This window comes from Pogoniulus pusillus, chromosome 12 (assembly GCF_015220805.1).
Source record: "Pogoniulus pusillus isolate bPogPus1 chromosome 12, bPogPus1.pri, whole genome shotgun sequence".
NCBI classification, from domain to species: domain Eukaryota; kingdom Metazoa; phylum Chordata; class Aves; order Piciformes; family Lybiidae; genus Pogoniulus; species Pogoniulus pusillus.
This window is the reverse complement of record NC_087275.1, coordinates 8616036-8642552: the sequence shown is the minus strand read 5'-3', so window position 1 is coordinate 8642552 and position 26517 is coordinate 8616036. Positions and strand designations below refer to the sequence as shown.

General features: G+C 41.1%; 1 protein-coding gene across 15 annotated transcripts in view; it reads left to right on the top strand.

Annotated features, from left to right (window-relative positions):
- Nucleotides 1-26517, top strand: part of ROBO2 (roundabout guidance receptor 2) — a 1176697-nt gene that overhangs the window by 1012363 nt on the left and 137817 nt on the right. For all 15 annotated transcript variants that reach the window (XM_064152296.1, XM_064152297.1, XM_064152298.1 and 12 more), the window contains 2 exons: nucleotides 2535-2673; nucleotides 20665-20792. In XM_064152296.1, coding sequence (XP_064008366.1) covers nucleotides 2535-2673; nucleotides 20665-20792 — 267 coding nt within the window. The remainder of the gene's footprint in view (nucleotides 1-2534; nucleotides 2674-20664; nucleotides 20793-26517) is intronic.

The following is a 26517-nucleotide window of genomic DNA, read 5'->3' as shown; positions in this document are numbered from 1 at the left end:
GATTGTTCACAGAGTTTTCACTAAATTTAGCCATTTATTAATCTATCTCAACAAAAATACATCATCAATTCATACACTGGAGATACCAGCTGGAGTGCAGGCCTGGAAAGCATTCTTCCTGAAACTTCACTGCGCTTTTGCTGCTGTCACTCTCCTGGCATGATGCTTGGTTACTTCAAGTGATATTTCTTGTATTAATTTTGTGTATGGGCTGTATCTGGGTTGCACAGTAAAAAGAAACTCCAGTTCAAGTGTGGTTCAAATGCACAGTGAATAAGAGTCTGTATGCTGTGAGGCACAAAGAGGCAAGAGCCATGGAAGAGAAGTGGGACTTGTGAGCTTGCTGTGTTCCAGCTTTGAAAAGAAATAATCTGGGCCAGAAGGAGAAAAATTGGCTAAGAAAGCAGTTCGCAGCTGGAAAGAGCTGGCACAGCCAGTGGCTGGAATGGAAGCACTTCAGGCACTGTCACAAGCTGGCAAAGATGCATAGGTGAGGACAGGAGCAAAATTATCTGGAGATTGGGAAGGACTGGAAAACTGCATACACAGAGAAGGAAAAATCTGTTGTGGAACACTCTGGATAAGAAGCTGTAGTGAGGGTTATATATGTCTTGACTTGACTCAGACTTGAACAAATAGATCTTATGGTGCAGAGAAAGACTATAACTGAATTTACTTGCCCAGATGCCTCTGGAACCTGTATGTCCTGGGCAGGACAAAAAATAGGTCAAAAGCAATATCTTGAGAGAAATGGGGAGAAGAATCTCTTGCCTGTTAAGACACTTTTATCTCTAGCATCTGGAAGAGTGCTCAGATTCCTAGGCTGCTGCTGACAAAATATGTGTTTCCCTGCCAGTAGATCTCTGTTAGTATGGAATTCCTGTGTGATGCTGTCATTCATTTACATAATTATTAACAAGTGGTTTTATTCCTTATTTTCTGACATAATACTCTGATTTGTAAAAGTGGTGAACGTTCTGTTGGCTGCAACTGAATTCAATGGAAGGTGAGCTTTGAACACAGAAAATTAATGCTATATTCACTCATTTTTGTGTCAAAATTCAGCAGGTATTTTTAACCTCCCTTTCTTAAATATCCATCTCACCTCAGAGAGGAGCTATGAAAGTAAGTGAATTGTTTATGAAACATTAAGGTAGGCGTAATGGAGGCCATGAGGAAATTAATAATCCCACCTTTGAAGTTCATGAGGCCACCCACTCAATAGCACAACTGAAGCAAAATATTAAACACCTGCTCATTAAATGGATATCAACAATCTGGAGGTGCTTGAGGAAAAAAAAAATAGTGTGTGTTCATATAATTGCAACCAGTCCCATAATGCACGAAGAGGAAGGGAATGATTAAAGGGCACACAAACAACCTTAGTTCTGGCACTGAGATGTTGTGTGCTCAATTTTGCAACCTTATTAATGTTGTTTTAATGCTTTTACTATTTGGGTGTAGTAAACATGGATAGCCAACCCATAAACTGAGCTCTGTAATTATCAAGTCAAACTGCCTGAATCAGAATCTGGTACTGCTTACATCTGTGTGAATTTTGAATACTTTTTTGAAGTGACTTCATACCTTTCAGCTTGCTGAGAGTCAAATGTGTAATGTAGTGTTAAAACCAGTTTTAAATGTCTTTCTAATGAATCTCTGTCCTGAAGTGGAAGTACTGCTTCATAGAAACCTACTTTTATAATGGCTTGGGTCTAGCAAATAAATGATTTGAAGACAACAGAAGTGTGACATGCTTAGACTAGAACAGAACAAGATTTTTCCAATCCCGAGGCGGTTTGGAACCTAACCCCAGTGATATCCTTGCAAATGAAATTACCAATACTTTGAGTTGATACCAGTATAACTGAGATCAGATTGCAGCTCTGCATCTGGATTTTAAACAGACCTGTACACTATTATGATGATTAATATTATTTGTAGCCATGCAGGCTAACATAACAAGCGTCAACAGAACTTAATATCCAAACCTTAATTTAGTTTACCAGGGTGAAATTAGCAATAGGGATCAGGGAAGCTTTGACCTCTACAATAGTCCACAATTGGCTGAGATGCATAACATGGAGTGTGTGTTTTCCTCCAAAGCATCAAGATATTGATTATTGCCAAAGGCAGGCTGTCTCCATTAGCAGCTGCTATATCACTAGAGCAGGCAGGAACTTTTAGATCACAATGTGTGTACGCAGTGGTGCAGAACCAAAGCATTCACGTAGAAGGGCACTGCCTTGCAGACTTTTGACTGACCTGGCAGGTAGGCAGTCAGTGATGGCACAGACTTCATTCTGGCGACACTCAGCTCTTGCATGTGGTCCAGATGTGGCAACCCCTGCTTCTGCAGCCTGGGAGTTGGCTTCTGGGCTCTTAATGCATATTATCAGTTCCACTTGTCAGAAGTTGTAGAGCTCAGGCTCCTTTCTTCATTCTCTGGGTCTGTAAAGAAAAAGTTGCTGAAAAGTCAGAAGTCATCATTTCAGCACCCTGGCTCACTAAGGCATTTTAATGTCTCTTTCAAGAACGGCCCACGTTTCTCAGGCGTCCGATTAACCAGGTGGTGCTGGAGGAGGAGGCTGTGGATTTCCGGTGCCAGGTCCAGGGGGATCCCACGCCCACAGTCCGGTGGAAGAAAGATGACGCAGACTTACCAAGAGGAAGGTGAGAGCAACGTTTGTCTTCCCCACACTTTCAAACTGCAATTTCTGAATAATGCTGAACTCGCTCCTTACTACTTACAGTTTGTTCTTTGACATTGTGGCCAAGATTTATTTCCTGTATTGCAGGTCTTTGACACACAAAAAAAAATGGTTCCAGAGCCAACCCAGTAGGGAAGCCCAGTCAGGGTTGAATTATCCAAGTCATGGTTTCTTCTTTAAGCAAGAGAAGGGATGTAGGACTATTGTGAGTGTAGTGGTTTGGGCATTCCCTGCCCCCCCCCCCCACTTTAGAAATCACCCAGAGTAGACTCAGCTCACTCTGGAAATAGGAATGAAGCTTATATTTACAGCTAGCACAATAGACAAGCAGATATTTACAGTATATACAGTTATAGACAGAAATAGACAAGGTAAAAGGTAATACAGAAACACAACAGCCCTCCCAGAAACCTGAGTTCCCAGGAGGGGCTCTCAACCAACCCTGCACCTACCCCCTACCCCTCTCAACCTTACCCCAGTCCCAAGGAAGAACAGAGGTTTGTCCAGGGGGTTTAGGAAGCAAAGTGGATTAGTCCAAAATGGAGGGTGAGGTTAGAGAGTAAGATGCACCTCAGCCAGTTCCCCATCAGCAGCCTGAGTGAGAGTTGTTATCTATTTTTATTTCTTGTTCCTATACTTCTCAGCAGGCCTATGAGTGAAGTAGACATCTCCACTGTTTTCCTTTCACAGCCTGTAATCTAGTTCTTCTCACCAGAACATTCTAGCCTGCTTCAAACTAGCACAGTGAGCAAATGGATAATACTAAATTTTCTGGTGGAAGTGAAGTACTTTAGGAATGCAGTAGTAGCCTTCATAGTAATATGTTGATACTAAAAGGAGGAAAACTTGGCTGGTGTGTTTCAGAGCCACTCATTTGCACTAGCAAGATGACCTAGAGGAAGGGTACTGTGATGGATTTTGCTGGTTCTTGCCTGAGAGAGTGATTTGCCATTGGAATGGGCTGTCCAGGGAGGTGGTGGAGTCACCGTCCCTGGAGGTATTCAGTAGAAGACTGGATGAGGCACTTTGTGTCATGGTCTAGTTGATTGGATAGGGATGGGGGAAAGGTTGGCCTGGCTGATCTTGGAGGTCTTTTCCAACCTGGTTGATTCTATGATTCACTAAGTCTTTTTCCAGGTACACATTAAAATAGCTTTCACTTTGATGTCTGCTTGGCATAAATAGAGATTATACTTTTCTGCTAAGGAGCTGAAGGTCTCCTGTGTGGTGAGGAGCTCGGCATGGCCAAGCTCAACTTTTGATACATCTTCTTTTTAGTCCTGGTAACAGGAAGAAAATTACATCATTTGAGAGCCTCCAGTATGAGAGTGGCAAATCTACAACTAGCAGTTCAATAAAATTTGAATAAGGCTTGTACAGTGTTTCATGTCTTAAGTTTTCTAGTGAAGCTGAAGAGAGCAGCTGCAAAGGCTGTAATTACACAGCAAGTAATATGATTTCTTTAATTTATTTATTTTTTTAGGAAGTGAAGAGATTTTCAATTATAAGTTAAAATTTATGGCACACTGTAATAACTGCTTAGATCTTTCATATGGAAGAAGCTAGCAGAGCCAGCTCTTTGGAGTGGTGAAGTTAGCTCAGCAAATGTATTTTTCAGTTGCCTTAAAAATGACTGAGTAGCAATCACATGGGCTCTGGGTATTTTTTTTGTGTTCTGGCCCAGAGCAGCTGGTTTAGCTCAGTAAATGCATCTTCAGTGAAATTACAACCTGCTTTTGCAAGTTGCATTTACAGACACCATCTGATTAGATGAATATTGTACTGGAGATGATAAGTGACAACTGCACCAGTAGGAAGAGGTATTTGCTTTACACACCATCCATGCAGTGGGGTGTGGGCAGCAAAAGCAAGAGTGATGCTTCAGAACAAAAATGATATATAGAATCATATAATCAAGCAGGGTGGAAGAGACTTCCAAGATCATCCAGCACCCAGCCCTATCCAGTCAGCTAGACCATGGCACCAAGAGCCTCATCCAGTCTTTTCTTGAACACCTCCAGGGACAGTGACTCCACCACCTTACACAAAGTATATTGCTAAGTGTTAAGAGATTGTAGGTGATTGTGACACATTGCAGTGAAAATTACAAAAAACACTGTTAGCTTTCTTACAAGTACTAAGGATTAGGAATACTCATTTAAAATTTGTTGGGAAAAGATATTTGTTAGCTCCAACAAAAGCCTGTGAAGGTGCTGGTTTTGCTGTGTTTTAAAAGCTGGTCTATTTGTGCCTGACAAACAATTGAATAGGCATAGCTTGGGCAGAAATAATGTTTGTCACACTTCTGATAGGTGTGCATTTTCAGTAAGTGCTATAATTTCTGTGCTTTTCTCCATGCCTTCCTGCAAGCTCAAAACTAAGGGCAAATCATAGAATCAGTCAGGGTTGGAGGGGACTTATGAAGGATCATCTAGTTCCAACCCCTCTGCCATGGGCAGGGATACCCTACCCTAGATCAGGCTGTCCACAGTCTCATCCAGCCTGGCCTTAAAGACCTTCAGGCATGGGGCTCAACTGCCTCCCTGGACAACCCATTCCAGGCTTTCACCACTCTCATGCTGAACAACTTTCTCCTCACGTCCACTCTGAATCTCCCCACCTCCGACTTTACTCCATTCCCACTAGTCCTGTCCCTCCCCAATTGCCTAAAAAGTCCCTCCTCAGCTCTTTTGTAGGCTCCCTTCAGATTCTGGAAGGCCAGAAGAAGGTCACCTGGGAGCCTCCTCTTCTCCAGACTGAACAGCCCCAACTCTTTCAGTCTGTTCTCATAGGAGAGGTGCTGTAGCCCTCTGATCATCCTTATGGCCCTTCTCTGGACACATCCCTCCTGTAATGGGGGCTCCAGAAATGGATGCAGTTCTCCAGGTGGGGTCTTACTAGAGCAGAGTAGAGGGGGGAATCACCTCCCTTGCCCTGCTGGCTGTGCTTCTCCTGATGCAGCCCAGGCTCTGGTTGGCCCTCTGGGCTACAAGTGCACACTGCTGACTCATGTTGAGCTTCTTGTCCATCATCATCCCCAAGTCCTTCTCCTCAGGGCTGCTCTCCAGCCAGTCACTGCCCAGCCTGGATTTGTGCTTGGGATTGCCTCAATCCAGATGCAGGACTCTGCACTTGGTCCTGTTGAACCTCATGAGCTAAAGTTTAAAACAATTCATACTCTCTTCCAGGTGCAAAAGTTTGAAGTAGGTTTAAATGCAAGCATTATCCTAATGAACTCGGAAAAGTTAGCTTATTTTAAGAGGAGATTCAGAAAGGGTCTGATTGTCAGAGATGTTCTGCATTAATATTTCCTCATGATCATGAGATAAGGCCCTGTAAGTCAGACAGACAGTAATCTTTAACAATAAACATAGTGCCTCAGAATTCTATTTATATTCTGTGAATGGGGTGGTGAAGTATTTAACTGTAGCCTGCTCTAGACATAACCAAGGGGGGAATGACCTTTCATTGAAATAGGAGTTAATAACACCAGAGCGCTGTGTGCTTTGGTGGAGTTAATCTCTGTGCAGATTGTAACAAAGTACAGTCTAATGTGTATTGAAAATTAATTTGACTAAAGAGTGTGTTTTAGTAGCGTAATGCATCTAATCTTTGGTTACATCAGTAAATTTCTGTTGCAATTAATAACAGTTAATGTTTTGAAATAAAGGGTCAGATTTGATATTAGCCATATCATGTGCACTATTCATCACCTCTGGTTAGATTCAGTGTGATTTACAGGCTCATCTTCTGTTTGCTAATCTAAAGCATCCAGGCAAGATTAAGTCCCTTTATGGGGAGCATAGAGGAGAAGATTGGATGTTCTTAATAGGTTGCCAAAAGTAGACAGTGAAAGAAAGGGATTTGGTGTGCTGTTTGTGTTCTTAACGTACATCTGGAGGGACTAGAGGCAGTTTGCAGATGTTGCTATCTTGGGTTTGATGTTGCACATGGCTGGCACCGGGCAAGCTGCAGCGCATGCAACTTGCAGAGAGTGCATATAGTTATACTGAGCACTGGCAGATTTCAGCAGAGTGCAATGTAAGCATCTTTTTTGATGTTATGTTGGGTCGTTTGAGGAAACTTCTTCTGTAGAGCCAGAGATGTTGTTTGGAGATAGATGATGAACAGTAAGAGGCAGGCAAGGGTGGGTTTGTTTTTCTTTATATAGCACCAATTATGTACCCTGATGCTGATGGGGTACCCTCTCATGTTCTTTTGATTATCTCTCTTCTCTGATTACTAATTTAGCTGTTGGTGATCCCTTCCTGTTCTGAAAGTGGAAAAATATTCCCTACAGTTTTCTGAGGAACACATGGCCAAATCAAAGTGTAAATTAGAGGGGGTTTTAATATTTTAAATCCCTCAAGGCATGTCATTGAAAAAAAAATCCTGTAAATGCATTTATCCCACAGTTACTGCAGAGGTCTATAGTCTTGCTGAATAGAATCATTGAATCAACCAGGTTCGAAGAGATCTCCAAGATCAGCCAGTCCAATATAGCACCCAGCCCTAGCCAATCAACCAGACCATGGCACTAAGTGCCTCAGCCAGGCTTTTCTTGAACACCTTCAGGGATGGTGACTCCACCATCTCCCTGAGCAGCCCATTCCAGTGGCAAATCAATCTCTCTGGGAAGAACTTTCTCCTAACATCTAGCCTATACTTCCCCTGGCACAACTTAAGACTGTGTCCCCTTGTTCTATAAATAGTTATCTACCATTCAATTTGCATGAAATAGTAAAAGCTGTGAGCAAAAGTGTTAATGTGTGGGTCCACTAGATTCTCTTCAGCAGAGAAATGGTTAACAATGTTAACATTTAAATTGGTTTGAAGTGTCAGTTCTCTGAAGAGCTATTGTTTCAGGCAGTCTGTTTGTAAATGCATGGAAATAGTCTCCAGTTCCCTACATAAGGGTCAAGTTTGAGTAAATATCTTTACAATCCAAGGGACAGCAACCATAAAGGAATTGTGTCAATTAGCAGTCCTGCCTACGTGTTTTCCCTTTATGCTCTGTGAACGTTTGGTCATCTGTGAAGTGATCACTGGCAGCACACTTGAAATAGGATGGCCCCAGAGAATGTTTTGGGTTTTATTGTCTCTTATTTAGCATCCTAAAATTATTGAATTTCAGATCATTCATGGAGTCACTAACAGAGTTCTGAAGCAAAATTTACTGCCAGTAGTAGCAGCCTCACACATGGATTTATCTGAATTTTCCACTCAGAGATGTCTGCAGTAAATAAAGAGTCGTGCAGGAATGAGATCCAAGAAAATTTCATGTAGAATTTCACTCATTCTAGTGCTTGTATATTTTTTTTTTTTAGTATCAGAGAAGCGGAGTAAACTAAGTGAAGGTTTAGTAATCACATAGCATGTATGTTGCACTTAGTAGTTTCAGAATATGTCAGTAGAATGCTTTCTTGAAAAAATATTATGTTATTATCAGCTTATTGACTATTATAATTATCAAATGAGAGCAACAACAAAAACCTATGCATTTTTAGTCTGTTAAACCCTCAGGAAAAGAGCAGGAGAGAAGCTGGTAGTTGTGTTCAAGTGAGAGTAATATTCAAGAGCTCTGACCACAGAATCAACAGTACTATTAGAATAGTTGTACTGCAGGGATTTGCTCTGCTTTAATACATTCCCTCTCTGCCTGGGATGCAAAAAGTTACTGTCTCAGTTAAAAAAACAAACAAACTGCAAGGTTTTAACCCTAGGAACTACTTTCTCATTCCTATTAGTAAACTTTATGTTGGGAATTGCTATTAGCAAAATGTACTTTTAAATAATATGACTTCTGGCTCAACTAATATTGAAGGTGTTTTCATTAAAACATTAACATGACTTCATCTTTACCACTTGAAAGTGGGTTACTGATTTGAAATAGAGATTAGAAAGTAGTTAATTTAGTTCTTTGCAATTTCATCATAGTCATCCATCATGCGTGTGGCAAATAATGACTGAAGTATTCAGCAGTGTTTTTGCTTCAGTCTTCATGGGTAAGCACTTGAGCCACACCACTTAAGTCACAGAGGACAGTAGCTGGGCCTGTAGAAATGGAGAACCACTCACTGTAGGTGCAGATCAGGCTCAGGAGCACCTAGAGAACCTGAACGTGCACAAGTACCTCGGGTTGGGTGAGATATATGCAAGGGTCCTTAAGGAACTGTCAGCTGGGGTTGCTAGGCCACAAGCCATCATATTTGAGAGGTCATGGCAGTGTGGAAAAGTTCCCACAGATTGGAAAAGGAGAAACATAACCCCCATTTTTAAAAAGGAGAACAAGGAAAACACTGAGAACTACACACTACTCAGTCTCGCCACCATACCACGTAAGACCATGGAGGAGTTCCTCTGGTAGCTGTGCTAACGCATATGGGAAAGGAGAAGGTGATTGGTGACAGCCAACATGGCTTCACAGAGGGCAAGTCTTATGGATCTGGTGGACTTATATGACAGTTACAGATCTGGTAGATATGGGAAGAGTAACATCATCTGCCTGGAGTTGTGCAGAACATTTGACACTGTCTCACGTGACATCCTTGGTAATGGACCTCAGTGGATGAGGAACTGGCTACATGGTCACACTCAAAGAGTTGTGATTAATGGGTGCATGTTCAGGTGGAGACTAGGGACAAATGGAGTTCCCCAGGAGTCTGTCCTGGTTCCAGCAACATGGACAGTAGCATTGAGTGCACCCTCAACAAGTTTCCTGATGATGCTTATCTGTGTGGTGGACTCACTTGAGGGAAGGGACACCATTCAGAAGAGTCTTGGCAGGCTCGAGAAATGGACCGGTGCAAACTACATAAGGTTCAACAAGTCTAAGTACAAGGTCCTGCATCTGAGTTGGGCCAACCTCAGGCAGAAATACAGGCTGAGTACAGAGGAGTTGAAAGTAGCCTTGAAGAAAAAGATTTGGGGTGTTGGTTGATGAAAAGCCCGATGTGAGCTGTCAGTGTGCTCATGCAGCCCAGAAGGCAAACAGTATCCTACGCTGCATCAAGAGGACAGCAGGTCAAGAGAGGTGATTCTGCTTGCTGTGCTCTTGTGAGACCCTACCTCAAATAGCCAATTCTGGTGTCCACATCGTAAGAAGGACATAGAACTGTTAGAGCAGGTCCAGAGGAGGGCTGCAAAGATGACTCAATGGCTGGAGCACTTCTGCTGTGAGGATAAACTGAGGGAGCTGGGGTTGTTCAGCCCCCTGGAGAAGAGATGACTCCAGGGGGGTCCTTATAGCTGCCTTCCAGTACCTGAAAGGAGCCTACGGGAAAGCTGGATAGGGACTTTTCATAAGGGCGTCTAGCAATAGGACCAGGGTGAATGGCTTTTAGCTGAGGGGTAGCAAGTTTAGACTAGATCTTAGAAAGAAGTTCTTCAGTATGAGAGTGGTGAGACTCTGGAATAGGTTGCCTGGAGTGCTTTTGAATGCCCCATCTCTGGAAGTGTTTAAGGACATATTAGACAAGCAATCATAGAATCAACCAGGTTGGAAGAGACCTCCAGGAGCATCCAATTCAACCCAGCCCTATCCAGTCAATTAGACCATGGCACTAAGTGCCTTATCCAATCTTTTCTTGAACATCTCCAGGGACAGTGACTCCACCACCTCCTTGGGCAGCCCATTCCAAGGGCAAATCACTCTCTCTGTGAAGAACTTCCTCCTAACCAAGTCGAGAGGTGTCCTTGTAGAGTGGTCGGAGTAGATGATTTCTGAGGTCCCTTCCAACCTAGACCATTCTATGTATGATTCTATGAAATAATAATAGGCAGCCCAGCACAAATTCTATTTATTTCAAACTACTGGTGTGCCCATGTTAAAAAAAAGAGCATCAAACCCTATTTAGTGAGTGCAAGACAACAGCCTAGTCTCAGATGTTACTATGTTCCAGTCCTTACATCATAATTTCTATTTTTCAAAACCAGAAATGGACAAAAACAATGTTTTGTTTTTCCTTAAAATTAATTTTAGTGGCTTGTGCTAAGCAGGTAACCTGAGAATCAAAGGTGTTTTTCTGATAGATGAATTTATGACATGGGCATTCGAATCTCCCTAAGTGCCTCACAATGTGCCTCATCTGTGAGGAAAAGGACTACTTCTTATGCCAACTGATTACATGGTCTCTTAGCTCATACTTCTACTGACATTCCACGTTTTGAAACGTGGAGCACTGTCTGGAACTGAAATGACATCAGAAACTCCTTTTGGGTAATGATCATGTGGTAATTCCCTCTGAGCACCTATCTGTGCAAACAGAGATGCAAAGGTCAAAGATGGAGCCTGCATCAGTCTAGAGATTACTGAGTCAGATTCCAGAACGCATTTTGTCCTTAATTTCTGTTTCCAAATTATTTTAAGAGAATAAGAAGCAGTGTAACTTCTCTGTCTTGATTCTGTCTTGAGAATCAGCATGGCTACTGATTTTGTGAGCCACTAGTTGTTTGCAATCACATAAGTATGTTCACATATAAGAGTAGTACCACGTAGTGTAATGCTTCCAGAGAAGTTGGAAAACAAGCATTTCCTTGGACATGGGGTATAGGGTATAGTTTTGCAGTGGTGACTGTAACTGTTGCATGCATCTTTTATGAGATTCAAGGCATTTTATTGAATACCTTAGTCTAAAGCACAGTGCACTTGGTGTATGCATTTTATGTTAGTGCAATTGAGAGTGCCTGCTCTAAGAAGTTACCAGTAATTTGGTGACCACAACCCATCAAAGAATTTGGACTAAAGCAGAATCTGTCAGTATATTTTAAGAAAATCCAAGTAGTGAATTAACCTGTATCACTTAGCACTTTCTCAGGTGTGCTGCAATAAAGCCAGTGAACTATTTTAGGTGACTGCTTGCATATATGCACAAATTCAACTTGCACAAATTCATTTGCATTGCCTTATATCTTTCTCTTCTCCCAGGCAACCAGCAATAGAACAAGGGGACACAGTCTCAAGTTGTGCCGGGGTAGGTCTAGGCTGGATGTTAGGAGGAAGTTCTTCGCAGAGAGAGTGATTTGCCATTGGAATGGGCTGCCCAGGGAGGTGGTGGAGGCACTGTCCCTTGAGGTCTTCAAGCAAAGCCTGGATGAGGCACTTAGTGCCATGGTCTAGTTGACTGGATAGGCCTGGGTGCTAGGTTGGACTGGATGATCTTGGAGATCTTTTCCAACCTGGTTGTGGTGGTTTGGCTGTTACCTGCCCCCCCACACTTTGGAAGGTACCCCAGCTAACTCAGTTGGACTCTGGAAATATAAATGAAGCTATTTATTAACAGCTGGCACAATATACAAGCAGATATTTACAGTATATACAGTTATAGACAGAAATATACAAGGTAAAAGTAATACAGAAGCACAACAGCCCTCTCAGAAACCTGAGTCCCCAGGAGGGGCTCTCAACCACCCCTACACCTTCCCCCTGCCCCTCTCAACCTTACCCCAGTCTTAAGGAAGAATAGAGGTTCATCCAAGAGGTTAAGAAGCAAGGTTAGTGGCAGTAAGATTAGGGAGCTGCAGCTGAGTCCCAAGCCAGCCAGAAAGAGTGTTATCTAATGTTTACTTTCTTGTTCCCATACCTCTCAGCGAGACTGTGAGGGGAGTAGACATAACCATTGTTTTCCTTTTCATAGCCTATGATCTAGTTCTTTTCACCAAAACATTCTAGCCTGCTTCAAACTAGCACACTGGTTGATTCTATGAGTCTATGATTCTCTGGCAGGAATGGTGTAGCCAAAGAATAAGTGGGAATCTGGACGTGTAGATGGGGTGGCAGCCACCCCTGAGCACCCTGGAAATAGCTCCCTGGTAGGTCAGTCTGTTGCAGCTGTAAGCAGTGTCTTAGAGCTACTCAGCAAGAAGCAGCCTTGATTTCAGGGGTACAGTGCAGTAATTTCAGACTAGTGCACATTTTCATGCCCTCTCACTGCTACAGATTTTGCTAGGGAAAGAAAACTAGATAGTCCTTTATGTTTCCTTCCGAAGGCTGTTACTCACTTAGGTTTGTGCTTTCTTCTTCAACTTATGGATACATGGAATGGAAGTGAAAAAAGTGAAGAGTTCTTATAAGGGAGCTGGCAATAGGGATAGCTACATCACCAATGGGAATGGAAGCTCTCTGTTCTGCTTCTGGCTCACATGAGGCAGAAGAAGGTAAGGAGTTCATGCTTCCTATCTCACTGCAGCTTATCCCTGGCTCCCTCCACCTGTCACAGAGAGTCTAGGAGGCAATTAAAAGCTGTGGCACTATGCTGGGAGCTGAAGTGGCAGCACCATAAAAGAGAAGTGGCGACAGAAGCTGAAGCCTCCTTAACCACCTCCTGTTTACTCTGGTTTTGGCCAGTGGCATCTCTCTATTTGGGCTTCCTAATCAGTGATGTTGTGAGTAATCTTGAAGCTTTGTGTGTGTTTTGCAAAACAGCCTGCCAAACAGGCTCTCTCTCAAACACCAAAACCTACAAAGATTCAGTATATACATTTCATTTTTATTTATTTATAATAATGATTCAGTAGAAAATTAGTGCCTGGTATAAACTTACGTAGCTTTTTCGAGACCAGTGACATCAGTTCACAACAGTTAAGACGTGGCTTTTTCTCCATTTAGCAAGAAATTTGAATTTCAGAGTTAAATTTACTGAATTCAATAATGTCTTCTCGTGACTGTAAAATACAATGCTGAAGTGAATCGTTTTATTGTAAGTCAGGCCCACTTGGATGTCTGGGAGTGCAATCAATTCAGCTGGGGTGGTTTAGCCTGGAGAAGAGGGGACTCAGGGGTGACTTCAGTTCTGTCTATAACTACCTGAAGGGAGGTTGTAGCCAGGTGAGGGTTGGTTTCTTCTCCCAGGCAACCAGCAAGAGAACAAGGGGACACAGTCCCAAGTTGTGCCAGGGGAAGTATAGGCTGGATGTTAGGAGGAAGTTCTTGCCAGAGAGAGTGATTTGCATTGGAAGGGGCTGCCCAGAGAGGTGGTGGAGTTGCCGTCCCTAGACGTGTTCAAGAAAAGCCTGGCTGAGGCATGTAGTGCCACAGTCTAGTTGACTGGCTAGGGCTGGGTGCTAGGTTGGACTGGCTGATCCTGGAGGTTTCTTCCAACCTGCTTGATTCTATGATTCTATGCAGATACAGTGTTTCTACCTCTGCATGTGAAAGACAAAAAGGTGTACATATTTTTATGCACAGTTGCATGCATGTTTTGAAAATCTGGAAATCGGAGGGTTCTACAAAACACTCAGTAAAATGTGTATCAGATGCCAAGAAAATCATGTTGATAAAACTCTCTAAGTTCATTAAATTCTTGCTCTTTTATTTATTTTTTAATTTGATAGCCATGATAGAATCATAGAATCAGTCAGGGTTGGAAGGGTTTACAGGGATCATCTACTTCCAACCTTCCTGCCATGGCCAGGGACATCCTACCCTAGATCAGACTGGCCACAGTCTCATCCAGCCTGGCCTTAAAACATCTCCAGCCATGGGGCTCAGCTGTCTCTTTGGGCAACCCATTCCAGGCTCTCACCACTCTCATGCTCAACAACTTCCTTCTCATGTCCAGTCTGAATCTACCCATCTCCAGCTTTGCTCCATTCCTCCATGTCCTGTCACTCCCTGAGAGTCTAAGTCGTCCCTCCCCAGGTTTTTTGTAGGCCCCCTTCAGATCCTGGAAGGCCACAAGAAGGTCACCTTGGAGTCTGTTCTTCTCCAGACTGAACAGCCCCAACTCTTTCAGTCTGTCCCCATAGGAGTGGTGCTGCAGCCCTCGTGGCCCTTCTCTGACACACTGCAGCATGTTCATATCGTTCTTGTAATGGTAGCTCCAGAACTGGTTGCAGTAATCTAGGTAGGGTCTCACTAGAGTGGAGTAGAGGGGGAGAATCACCTCCCTCGCCCTGCTGGCTGCACTTCTCCTGGTGCAGCCCAGGATCTGGTTGGCCCTCCTGGCATGATTGAATGTGGACAGATACACTTTTGAACATGAGAAAAAAATAACTGTGACTAAAACAGTTTAATTCAAGTTTATTCTTAGATGCTTAAGCCAGTACATAAATCCAACCTCAGTACATTAATTTGTAATGCTTAAAAATGGTTACTGTTTTGGTTTAGTTGTTGTTTGGTCGAACATATGGTAATGGTTTTGGTACAATTCAGGTTTTTGATTTTTCTTCTTCTCTTTCCTTGAAAAAGACAAGGTTATTCCCCCCTACACACACACACTTTGTCACAGCTGGTTACCAATCAATCTCAATTCACAGTACAGTGATGATAGCACATGTTTGGGGGCCAAATCTGATTGGGTTGCATTTTCAGCAGTGTTTCATACTGAAGAAAAAAAAACCTGTGGCTGTATGGCAGTGACTGTCAGCACACTATTGTACAACTGTCATTAATCAAAACTAGCAACAATGAATGCATTCAGATGTGCCAGGGACTGCCAGATTTCACTCAAAATCACCCACTTCTATTAGAAATTCCTCACCAGCAGTGTTTTCTCATCTGCTTGCTGTTGCTCTGTTTCATTCTTCCTTTCCAGTCTCCTGCCCCTGCCTTCATTCTCAGTTAATTAAAGGCAGACCTGCTCCAACTATTACTTGTAGAACAGAGATTATGTAATGTGGTGCCCAAAAGTGACTGGTTTTCATCTAGACATAGGCTGACTAGCTGTTTGTGCTAGTTTAAAGCTGGCTAGAATATTTTGTTGAGAAGAATTAGATTATAGGCTGCAAAAAGGAAACAATGGTGATGTCTGCTTCACTCATAGGCTTGCTGAGATATATAAGAACAAGAGCATGAACATAGATAAGGCAGTTGTTTTTTTCTCTCTCTGTTGGGCTGCACTTCTCTCTAACCTAACCTGCTGTCTGTGTGACTATTCCTTCTGCTTCCTAACCCCCCCGGCCAATCTTCCAAACTCACAAAGTCTGGGATAAGGTAGAGGGGTGCGGAGAAGGTGGAAGGGTGGTTGGGAGCCCCTCCTGGGGACTCTGGTTTCTGGGAGGGCTGTTGTGTTTCTGTATTACTTCTTAATTTGTATATTTCTGTCTATAGCTGTATATACTGTATATAAATATAAAGCTTCATTCTTTAATTTCCAGATCGACTGAGCCTAGTTTGGGTGATTTTCTTAAGTCTGGGAGGGCAGGTAACATCCAAACCATCACACTGCTTAAAAAACTTCTCCCAGATCAGTCTGATGGCTGAAGTGTAGGCTGAACTGAAGAGTTAAGCACCTCCAAATGTTTAACGAAGAGAAGAACTTAAAATCAATTAGATGGCCATAAACATGTGAAACAGATGTCTGACATCCCATGATTGCAGCTGAATGCTGGCATTAATTGGCTAGGAGTCAGCAGTATTTAGGCAGTATGTCAGAAGGTGTTTCTTGACACTGCACGTACTTGGAAGCCGTTTCCTTCATAAATCACTGGAGCCATTAAGGACCAGCTTAGCCAGTATGCTCAGGTTTTCCACCATTCCATCTGTGTGTTAGTAAGAGAGGCCCTCATCCTGATTTCCAAGTGTTCAATAGGACTAATCCAGGTGAGGGTGGACTTCTTCAGAAACTCAGGTGTAACCATCTTGCTATGGGAATATGAGCTCTGGGACAGAGAGGAGGAGATAAGGCACTTCAAGACTTTGCAGGTGGATGCTTAAGAAAATGGAAGCATATTCAGGCCTTACTGCTTGTTACTTCATGGTGCCTTTCTCACATAAGTTACTTGTGCTAGTGTGGATCAGGCTAAAAGCCAGATTTCTTCCTTTCTACTTCCTGTCTTCTTCATCTATCAAAGCTCTTCACTGAACCGTGGTGGCTTCTGGGGATGGTATGGGTGGAACAGATGACTGAGGAGCAGTGTATCAATGCTTAAGGACAACAGATGGTTATAATGTCCCATGGGTCATCTGCATATGAAATTAATTGCTAGATGGACGTTCTGTCAGGGTGGTCAAAAAAGCAAGTATGGGTTTGTTGGAAAGACAGACTGGAAGGACTGGACCTCTCCTTGAAGTAGTGGGTGATTGGGCCACAGTAGGCAGACGTTTACACCACCCTCCATTTCAGGACCTGAGTGGGAGATGACGGCTGTACCCTCACTCTGCGTCCTGGCATGCCATGCAGGTGGCTTGTTCCCCCAGCAGCCTTTGCACAATTTGCATGGTTGGCAGGTGCAAGCATAAAGACTGCTGAATCCTTCAAGGCAGCTGGCTGGCATGTGGGCAGCAGCAAACTGGCGAGATAAACAGCAAGTCAGCTGCAGCCCACAGCAGACTGAAGAGCCCTGTCCCAGGCTGCCTGCATCCCAGTTCAAGCAAGTCAGTCAGATCCAGTCCTGTTGCCTGTCTGCTTTTATCTGGGCAGTGGTTAGAGAACCTCAGAGACTCTACTTGCACTGAAAGAAAAGAAGGCTAATTGTTACCCAAGTTAGTAATTTCTATATCCATGTTTGTATTAAAACCGATCTAGTACCTTTAGTTTCTTGTCTACAACTCTGTGGTCACCACAGACAAATAATTGCTTTGTCATGGGTACTGTTGTCATGTTTTTGAGATTTTTAAGGCAATTTGCCTTTTCTGTCTTATGAAAACAGTGCTTTCTCTTTGCCATTGACTAGTTCAGCATAGGATGCAAAATGACAATTCATGAGCAGTCAGGAAGAATTACATATGGCCATTCAACAGTTGCAATAGATCTGTACTGCTCAAGAAACTGCATATGAAATTCTCCAGCATCATAGCTTTTTTTCTGCCTTAATGGTGCTACAGTTGCAAAAAAAAGATGTCCCTGACATTTTTCTGAAGTTTGCTATGGCTTCTACTTCATTTTTTCCTTCCCTTGGCATATTTTTTGTATTAATTAGTTGAAGTACTGCATACACATATAATTATATATAATTATATAATAATTATTAATTATTATATTGCATATAATTATATTAACATACATTATATATCTATATATACATTATATATCTATATACTTATATATAGATATACATATATATTATGCATTATTATTATTATGTACTGTATATATTATGTATTATTATATGGTATATTATATTCTTATTTATTATATATTATGTATTATAATATATGTATTGTATTATATATTCTATATATTTTACATATGTTAGGAGGAAGTTCTTGCCAGAGAGAGTGATTTGCAATTGGAATGGGCTGCCCAGGGAGGTGGTGGAGGCACCGTCCCTTGAGGTCTTCAAGAAAGGACTGGATGAGGCACTTAGTGCCATGGTCTAGTTGACTGGATAGGGCTGGGTGCTAGGTTGGACTGGATGATCTTGGAGGTCTCTTCCAACCTGGTTGATTCTATGATTCTATATTATATTATACATATATGTTATATGTACAATATCTATTCTATTATACATATATTACATATAATTATAATTATTGTACATATAATAACATACTATCATAATTCAATTGTATTAATTATACTAACATAACATGTGTTATATATATTGTATATTTTATACATTATAACATAATTATTATAATATAATATTAATTATTGCATTACATATAATTAAATTAGCCTCAGTTTGGTTTTTTCTAGTTTATCTTTTTGCTAATAAGTAGAATGGACTTACTGAATAACAAGCCATATTTTATTGTGGTGAGTGTGAAATGATGCCTTGAAGTCTCTTTATTCTTGGAGTTGATTGTAATGCACTATTTGATGTTGTAAGTTGTACTTAGACATAAGAGAACTTTAAATGTATCAATATGTGGGATCTTTTGAGCTAAGAGGCTTTAAAGGCTGTTAGCACACTGCTCTCACTACAAATCTACACTAAAGGAACCAAGAGCAATGTATATATGTACACATAAATTAATGTTTCACATTCCCAAGGTATTTAAAAGTTATCATAGAACCTCACAATATTCCTAACTCATTACATTCTTATTCAGGAAAAAAAAATATTAAGGGTGCTTTTCCATATTTCAGTGTTTGCTGAACGAGTCTACAAGGTCTTTGCTATGTAACAATGACAAGGAATATGAATACAGTAAGAGAGAGGGTTGAAATCTCATGAAGTCTTCACATTTCTCTAGTTTTTTCTTCCTATTTCACTGATATATGCAAACCAAAGCTAGCTCAAGTTTCAAGGAGAAAAATTTTATATAGGTGAAAGTTTTACATTGATTCCCAGTAAGTTTGCAGATGACACCAAGCTAGGAGCAGGTGTGGATCTGTTGGAGGGTAGGAGAGCCCTGCAGAGGGACCTTGGCAGGCTGGATGGGTGGGCAGAGGCCAGTGGGATGAGATTGAACAAGGCCAAGTGCAGGGTTCTACACTTTGGTCACAACAACCCCAAGCAGCGCTACAGGCTGGGGACAGAATGGCTGGAGAGCAGCCAGGCAGAAAGGGACCTGGGAGTACGTTAGCGTGCTGGTAGAAAGTAGCTGAATGTGAGCCAGCAGTGTGCCCAAGTGACCAAGAGAGCCAATGGCTTCCTGGCCACAGTGTGGCCAGTAGGACAAAGGAGGTTATTTTTCCGCTGTACTCAACACAGGGAGGTGGTGGAGTCACCATCCCTGGAAGTGTTCGAGAAAAGCTTGGCTGAGGCACTTAGTGCCATGGTCTAGTTGATTGATTAGGGCTGAGTGCTAGGTTGGCCTGGATGATCTTGGAGGTCTCTTTCAATCTGGTTGATTCTATGTTTTTAATGGATTAGAGCCTAAAATAGTTTGTTAAGCATGAAGACTTCTGTACTTGAACTCAAAGTACTTTTCTAGCTGTAAGCACTCTAAATATGTTGACTGAGCGTTCACTGGATGCTGAAGTAGTTCATATAATATATGTGTTATGCATAATCATAGCTTTAGACAGAAAAGGACAAAACATAATTGAATTATTTCTAATTTATGTTAAGAAAAATAAGGTATTGTCCACCTGTAATCATAGAATCAACCAGGTTGGAAGAGTTCTCCTAGATCATCCAGTCCAACCTAGCACCCAGCCCTATACATTCAACTAGACTATGGCACTAAATGCCTCATCCAGCCTTTTCTTGAACCCCTCCAGGGACAGTGACTCCACTACCTCCCTGGACTGCCCATTCTAATGCCAGTCACTCTTTCTGTGAAGAACTTCCTCCTAACATCCAGCCTAGACTTTCCCCAGTGCAACTTGAGACTGTGTTTCCTTGTTCTGTTGCTGGTTGTCTGGGAGAAGAGACCAACCCCCACCTGGCTACAGCCTTCCTTCAGGTAGTTGTAGACAGCAGTGAGGTCCCCCCTGAGCCTCCTCTTCTCCAGGCTAAACAACCCCAGCTCCTGTAAAGAATCATGTCATAGGATTTCTGTGAAACTGATAAACCTTTCTTTAATGTGCCTCTTCAATGAATGTCACCTTCCAGAGTTTGAGCTTAAATATACTTTTTCTTGTTTGTAAACACGTGGTGTTAGATTCCACCAGTATGTTCACAGTTTACTTAAAGGGTTGCTGCTGTAGAGAGTATATAGAGAGTAGCCTCATAGGATGGTTTAGGTTGGAAGGAAGGAACCTTAAAGATCATCTAGCTCCAAATATATAAAAGGCAGTTTCCATATTAACATGGTGAAATGTGTACCTCGCATAGTTAAAGGCATGATAAATCTGAGCTGTCACGTATTGATAACTGACGTCTGATAGCTTAATTTTATCTTATTGGTCTAGATCAAGGACAAAGTGAATGATGTTATTAATAATGCCCTAATACTAAGTGAACATAGCAATAGTAATTTTATGTAAAGTTTCTGACTAATTCCGAGTGCCATAAAAATGTCATGAAGATGAATGTTTGGTGGAATTATCTAATGCTAGATACTAATTTATCTTCCAAAGTTGGCTCCAAGATAAATTCAGACTGGCATGTACCAGGTGAGGTTTCTCATTCCTTTTTTGTTTTCTACAGAAAGAGTTTTCATTCTTCTTCTGTGATACAGGTATGACATCAAAGATGACTACACTTTGCGCATTAAGAAGGCCCTGAGCACAGATGAAGGAACCTACACCTGCATTGCTGAGAATCGAGTTGGAAAAGTGGAAGCTTCTGCTACCCTCACTGTGCGAGGTGAGTCTTCCCACGGTGAGAGGGTCTGTGTCCTGTAGGAATAAGTTGCTTTCTGATGAAATAGATTGCATCCTTGCCTGGTGTTTGGGCTTCACATACCCTTTGCAATTTTGGGTGCTCTTCTTTTTTGCAACAGAGGTGAAATCCTGGTCTTGTTGCTATCTCAGGCAAAATTTTAACTGATGTCAACAGGATAAGATGTCCCTGTGGTTGAAGACTTGTTCCAGTAGCTTTTTTATTCAAGAGTACATGCATATATGCATAACCATGGACATAGACTTTAATATGTGAGCCATCAGTTAAGGCTATTAGTCACGTTCCTTTCTGTGATAAGTACAGGGAGTATAGTAAGTAACTATGTTTACTAATGCCGAATATAATGCATAGTAATACTATATGTGATTAGCTCTGCTGTTATTAAGCTCTCTACTACTACTCTTTATCCAAATGCTAAACCTTAGCCAAAGGAAAAAAGAAAATCCTAATTAAATATTGTAAGTATTACAGCATAAGGACTAACATATTGTCTCCTAATATAATCTTAATCTCTACTACTCACTTAGTGTTTATATGCTGCTTTTTGATGTACTAAGGAGATTTAAAACCCAGTAGAATAATGAATTGCCAAGATGTCTGCGTGACAGTAGATACAGACATGCTAAAGATTATTGAGGAGAGAAAAAGTTTGCAGACTAATATTTCCATGTGAGTAAATAGAATACAATAGTTATTACTTCATACCCAAGGATAAGCAGCAATTTGGCACAATGGATATCATGGAGACGCTATTTCACAGTTTAGTGGTGCATGCTGATGGTTTTCAGTAGAGCTGTGAAAGGTTAATAAAAACATTTTTAGCTTTATCTGTTCTCCTCTTTTCATACACGTTAAATCAAATGTTCAAAGTCTCAATGGATTGCTTTATTAGAACTGGGGTCAACTGACCCAAGAGGCCAGCTTCCATTTCCATCCATTTAATGCATAGACACAGTTCAGTTTAATTTGCTGAATTCAAAGGGAAAAAAACCACTGAGTGGCTTTGGTGGGGGGGAGATGTTAGTATATAACAAAGAAAAGAGAGCATTGTGATAGTCCAGCTGCTAAAACATTACTTCAGTGATCTCTTTAGATAATGCAGCTCTTCCCATTTTAAGATGAAGAAATGCTTCATGCTTCTATAAAAGATGGGTTTTCCATTTTGAAACATGAGCAAGATAGTCACTGCAGCAAACTCCTGGAAATACTCTCAGTCTGTTCCTTTGTCACAGGCAGAATCATGGTATCCAATAAATCTGGCAACCAATTCAATAGGCTTTAAACACTCTTAGAACTGTGTCCACTTTATACATACCTGGAGCAAGCCTTTGTGATCTGCTACCCAGACTTTTGATATAAACAACAGCTACAACCAACCAACCTCACAAACAAAAAAAATCCTTTGAAATCATTTAAGCTTGAACCCAATGAAATTAAGGTGAAAGAAAAAAGGCAAACAAACAAAGCAGAAAAACGACAGCAGCAACAATAACAAAAAAAGGGGAAAAAAAGAAACAACCCCCAAAAAAATCCAGCACCAAAAAACAGAGGAAATATATAATCTAATCAATTTTCCTACAGCAAGAGCAGATTTTCATTATCCTGGGGTTTTCTCCCCCTTGGATTTGTCATTTTCAGCCAAATACACAGTGCTTGTCCAACACAAAGGAAGTCATGATTTTACAAGCCTGTTAAATATTCTCAGGATAGGTCAGAGAACAAGAAAAGCCAGGAAATTCAATGGAGAAGGCTGTTACTCTAAATTTCCTCAAAACAAAGGATTGCTCAAATTCCCACTGACTTTCAAGGGACCACAAACAACCTTTTTAATTAAATGAAGCCTTAGTTCTGAATTCTTAAACTGCTTTTACAGCAACCACTTGTCGTGTAGAGAGGCAAAACCACATAACATTTGAGAATTTACTTTGAGGATGTCTTGATCCTTGCAGGTGTCATGTGTAGTTAGAGCTGCAAAACTGGCAGCAACAGCATGCTGCTGAACTCCCTCATTCATGGCTCCATCTTCTCAATGTAGGGGATGAGGTTACAGGCAGGATATTTGCAGTCACAAAATACAGAGTTTTAATTCTGTGACTCAGCCTTCATGCCCTCTCTTGGGAAGATGCATATCACTCTTATCTCTCATCTTTCTGCAGAAGTAGTAATATGTTCATGATACTAGAAGCTATAAAGTCTTTGACTAGAGGATGGATGAGAAAAGGCAGCAGGCCTGAAATAGTTAAGTGAATTGAATATGCCAAAATAAAAGGGTAAAGCCGTAGAAAAGTTGATAATTCAGAGGATCTTTGCATGCTGTGCTAGCTTTGGGTGTGCACGTCACACAGTTGTCCCTAGCCTGCACATAAACATAGAGAACTGGGTAATGTCTTAGGAAAAAGAATAACAAACCATAGGAAAAAAGTGTTGTACTGTTACTCAGCCTGTAACTACTTCTACTGATAAAATAAGGGAAGTTTCACCTACACAGATTCGAACTCAAGTCATTTTTATGTCCAAGATTTTAACTGTTCTGATAGAGGATGTCTACATTTTATTAACAGAGGGGCTGACAGCCTTCTTCCTCAGCGCAGGGATGATGAAAGACTGTTTCTATAATCAAGAAATCACTTGTTGCAGCAGCAGCTTTCAATCTTGATATCAACCTCAAACAGTATTAACCTGTCAGTCATTCAGCAGCAATTTTTTTTAGGAAGTAGAAGTTATCTAAACAGTAATTTGGGAGATTCTGGGTTGAAATCCCTGTAGCCATTTCAGTCTGTGTGTTATATTTTCATCAGTGGCAAAAGCAGCATGCTGTAAAGCTTTTATGTCTCTTACTGAATGAGAAAATCTGACCTGGGCATCCCATAGCCCTTACTGATGTACTGATTCTTCGTGCTTAAATTTCTATTGGTGTTTGACTTGGAAAGCAAACACTGGTATGAGGTTTGGCAGTGCACAGTTTAAATTGGTATGTTTATCAGGATCTAAATGTGCTAATGCAATACAATTTCTCTTTTATCAGGCATTAACAATGCTACTTGATGATGGCATGTGAAGATAATAACAAATGTTTCTCAAAGAATGGTTCCAGTCAGCTTGTTCAGATGCTGTACTCAAGTAAATGTGATAATAGTGGCATGTGACTAAACAATAACAACAGTAAAGGTTTTACTTAGGCTGTCATTTGAAGGTTTAGCAATCATGGTAGTATCCATAGTAGAAGGTAACATTACACGTCATGCATTCTGACAGATATTCTTTTCTTTTCTTTTAATTTCTTTTTTATGTTCTCACTACACCATTGTAATGTCAACAGCTCGCCCTGTTGGTAAGTAACCATCCTTCTATCCATTTTAGCATGGCTTCACGCAATGCTTCATCTTTCATTTGCAACAGCATATAACTGGCTAATATTAGCAGCCAGCGCTCAGTAGTTTGTGACTGTCTAATGCCAGGCAAGTGATTTCGACTGACAAAAGTGCTGTTTCTGACCTTTGTATTTTCTTGCTGTGTTGTGTACAAACGCGTTTGCTGCATCACCAACAAATGCCGATTGCTGAAGCGGGGCGGGTGCGATGATGCTCAGACAAAACCATTCATTCGGACATCTTTAACAGTCTGTTTAAGGGCCTGGTGTAAAAGCCATTGAAATCAACAGAAAGGATTGCATTGACTTCTATGAGCTTCTATCAGGCCCTAAATGATCTGCTCATTACGCTTTTATTGCATATCAGTAAAAGCGCAGGCTTTGCATGTCCCGTCTTGTGTCTTTCAGAAAGTCTTAATTAAGTAGTCTTGAATTTGAAGAGGGGATGGAGTAGATTTCCGTGCTTGTTAAGAAGGTTCATCACTGATTTTTTGCCCTTGGGTCGTCTTGGAGTGCATTTTGGAATGCACTGTGTAGAATGAAGGCCGTTGTGAATAACAAGTCCAGAGGAAGACATCCTCTGGGTTTTTGCTTCCCATAGTTAAAATTTGATCCCCACCCACCCACCCAACCTTTTGAAATTACTTCTGAAAATCTATAAAAATGGAACTCAGGAAAATGGAAAATTTGCAAGTGTCAGTAGCCAAAATTCACTTTTGTCCTCTGGAGATATCCTGAACACATGATTTAAATTTCTTTCACGGATATTTACTCTCTGCCTCTATGGATTTTCTCAATAATCAGTTTGCACTGCTCTTCTGATTTTTGTAGTTGGTGTTCAGATGTATCTTTTATAATAATAATAATAATGCAGTTACTCTGACTTCTTTGGCTCAGTGTAAAAAGCTGATACTAGTGTCTGTGGAGACTGATGGAGAGTTTGGTTTTATTTAGGCAAAACTTTTGTTAGGTGTGTGTGTGACTGAAGTTCTGAGTTTGAACTCTCAGCTGTTACAAGTTTGGAGGAAGAAAGGTTGGAATAATTTAAAGAGGAAATTCAGGTTAGGTCTCTGTTTCCAGAATTAAGGTCATCTCATGCTTATTAGCTTGCTTGCAATAGAGCCAAGTATCTCTGTGTTCATGGCATGGCTTCTGCACATCTGGAGAATTTCCTGTGCAGAATGGAAATTCACTGTTCTCCACCCGGGGATTTTGATAGCAAGCTTCCGTCCTTTTCACTACTGTGTTATATTGGCATTAAGATAGTTCTCAAGAAGTTAATTCCCAGAAATTTTAACCATAAGACTAGAGAAAGCTCAGAAGAAAATTTTTGTTGTTTTTTTAATTCAGTAATAAAATGCTACAAGATTGAGATATTTTACTATGAGATATTTTCCTCACTTTGACTCTTAAAACCAAGGGAAAAAATCACAAACTGAAGAATATTTCAGTCCCTGTGAAAGCCACATGACATAGAAGACTTGAGATTCACAAGGAGATCAGGTTTTGGCAGTGTTGATGGTGTCTCATTTCAGAACACCAATGCTTTTTTGAAGCTTTTCTGGCCATTGAGTCTTCTGTAATTCCATCTCCAATGCTCTTGGTCTCAAGTTTCTTTATTTTCAAGTTTATGGTCCCCTCGTGTAACCATGCTGTGATCAATTTGAAATATTCCCTGCCCACATGAGTTTTATTCTCTTGCAAAGAAAATTCTTCCTTTCTATGATTAATGTAGGAAACATAAATTAGAATGGTTGCCCTTAAAACAATTCTGAAATAAGCTTATGGTCTCTATCAAATGATTTAATTTAGCAATTACCTTTGTGAAGGCTGAAAAGTTTCTTAATAAGTCTAACCCCAAAGAGGTATTTAACATATAGAACTCCCATATACGTATGTGGTGATTGCTGTGTATAAGCAGATCAGTTTCATCTGAACCTGTACCTGTAGAAAAGGCAGTGTTGTCCTTGTGACAATATATACCTCTATTGTTTTTTGCTTAACAAGCTGAAATGAAACTATATTCTACGGTTTGTATTTTCATTTCATTCAAGAGCAGGCAAAGCAAGCATCTACCTCTCCTGTGGGGCTTTGTTTGTTGTTTTGTTTTTAATTCAAAGCCCAGTAAGGCAAAATGGAGTAACTTTCCTCACCAGTTCCTCAGCAAGAAGACCAAGTGATCTTCCATTAAAACTGTCGTTTGACAAGAATGGTGAGACAAATCTTGTAGCATTTTTGTGGTCAGGAGTTTAAGAGGAGTGCAGAGCAAAAATACCCCTCCTTACAGAAAGAAAACTAGAGCAAACACTGCTCAGTGTT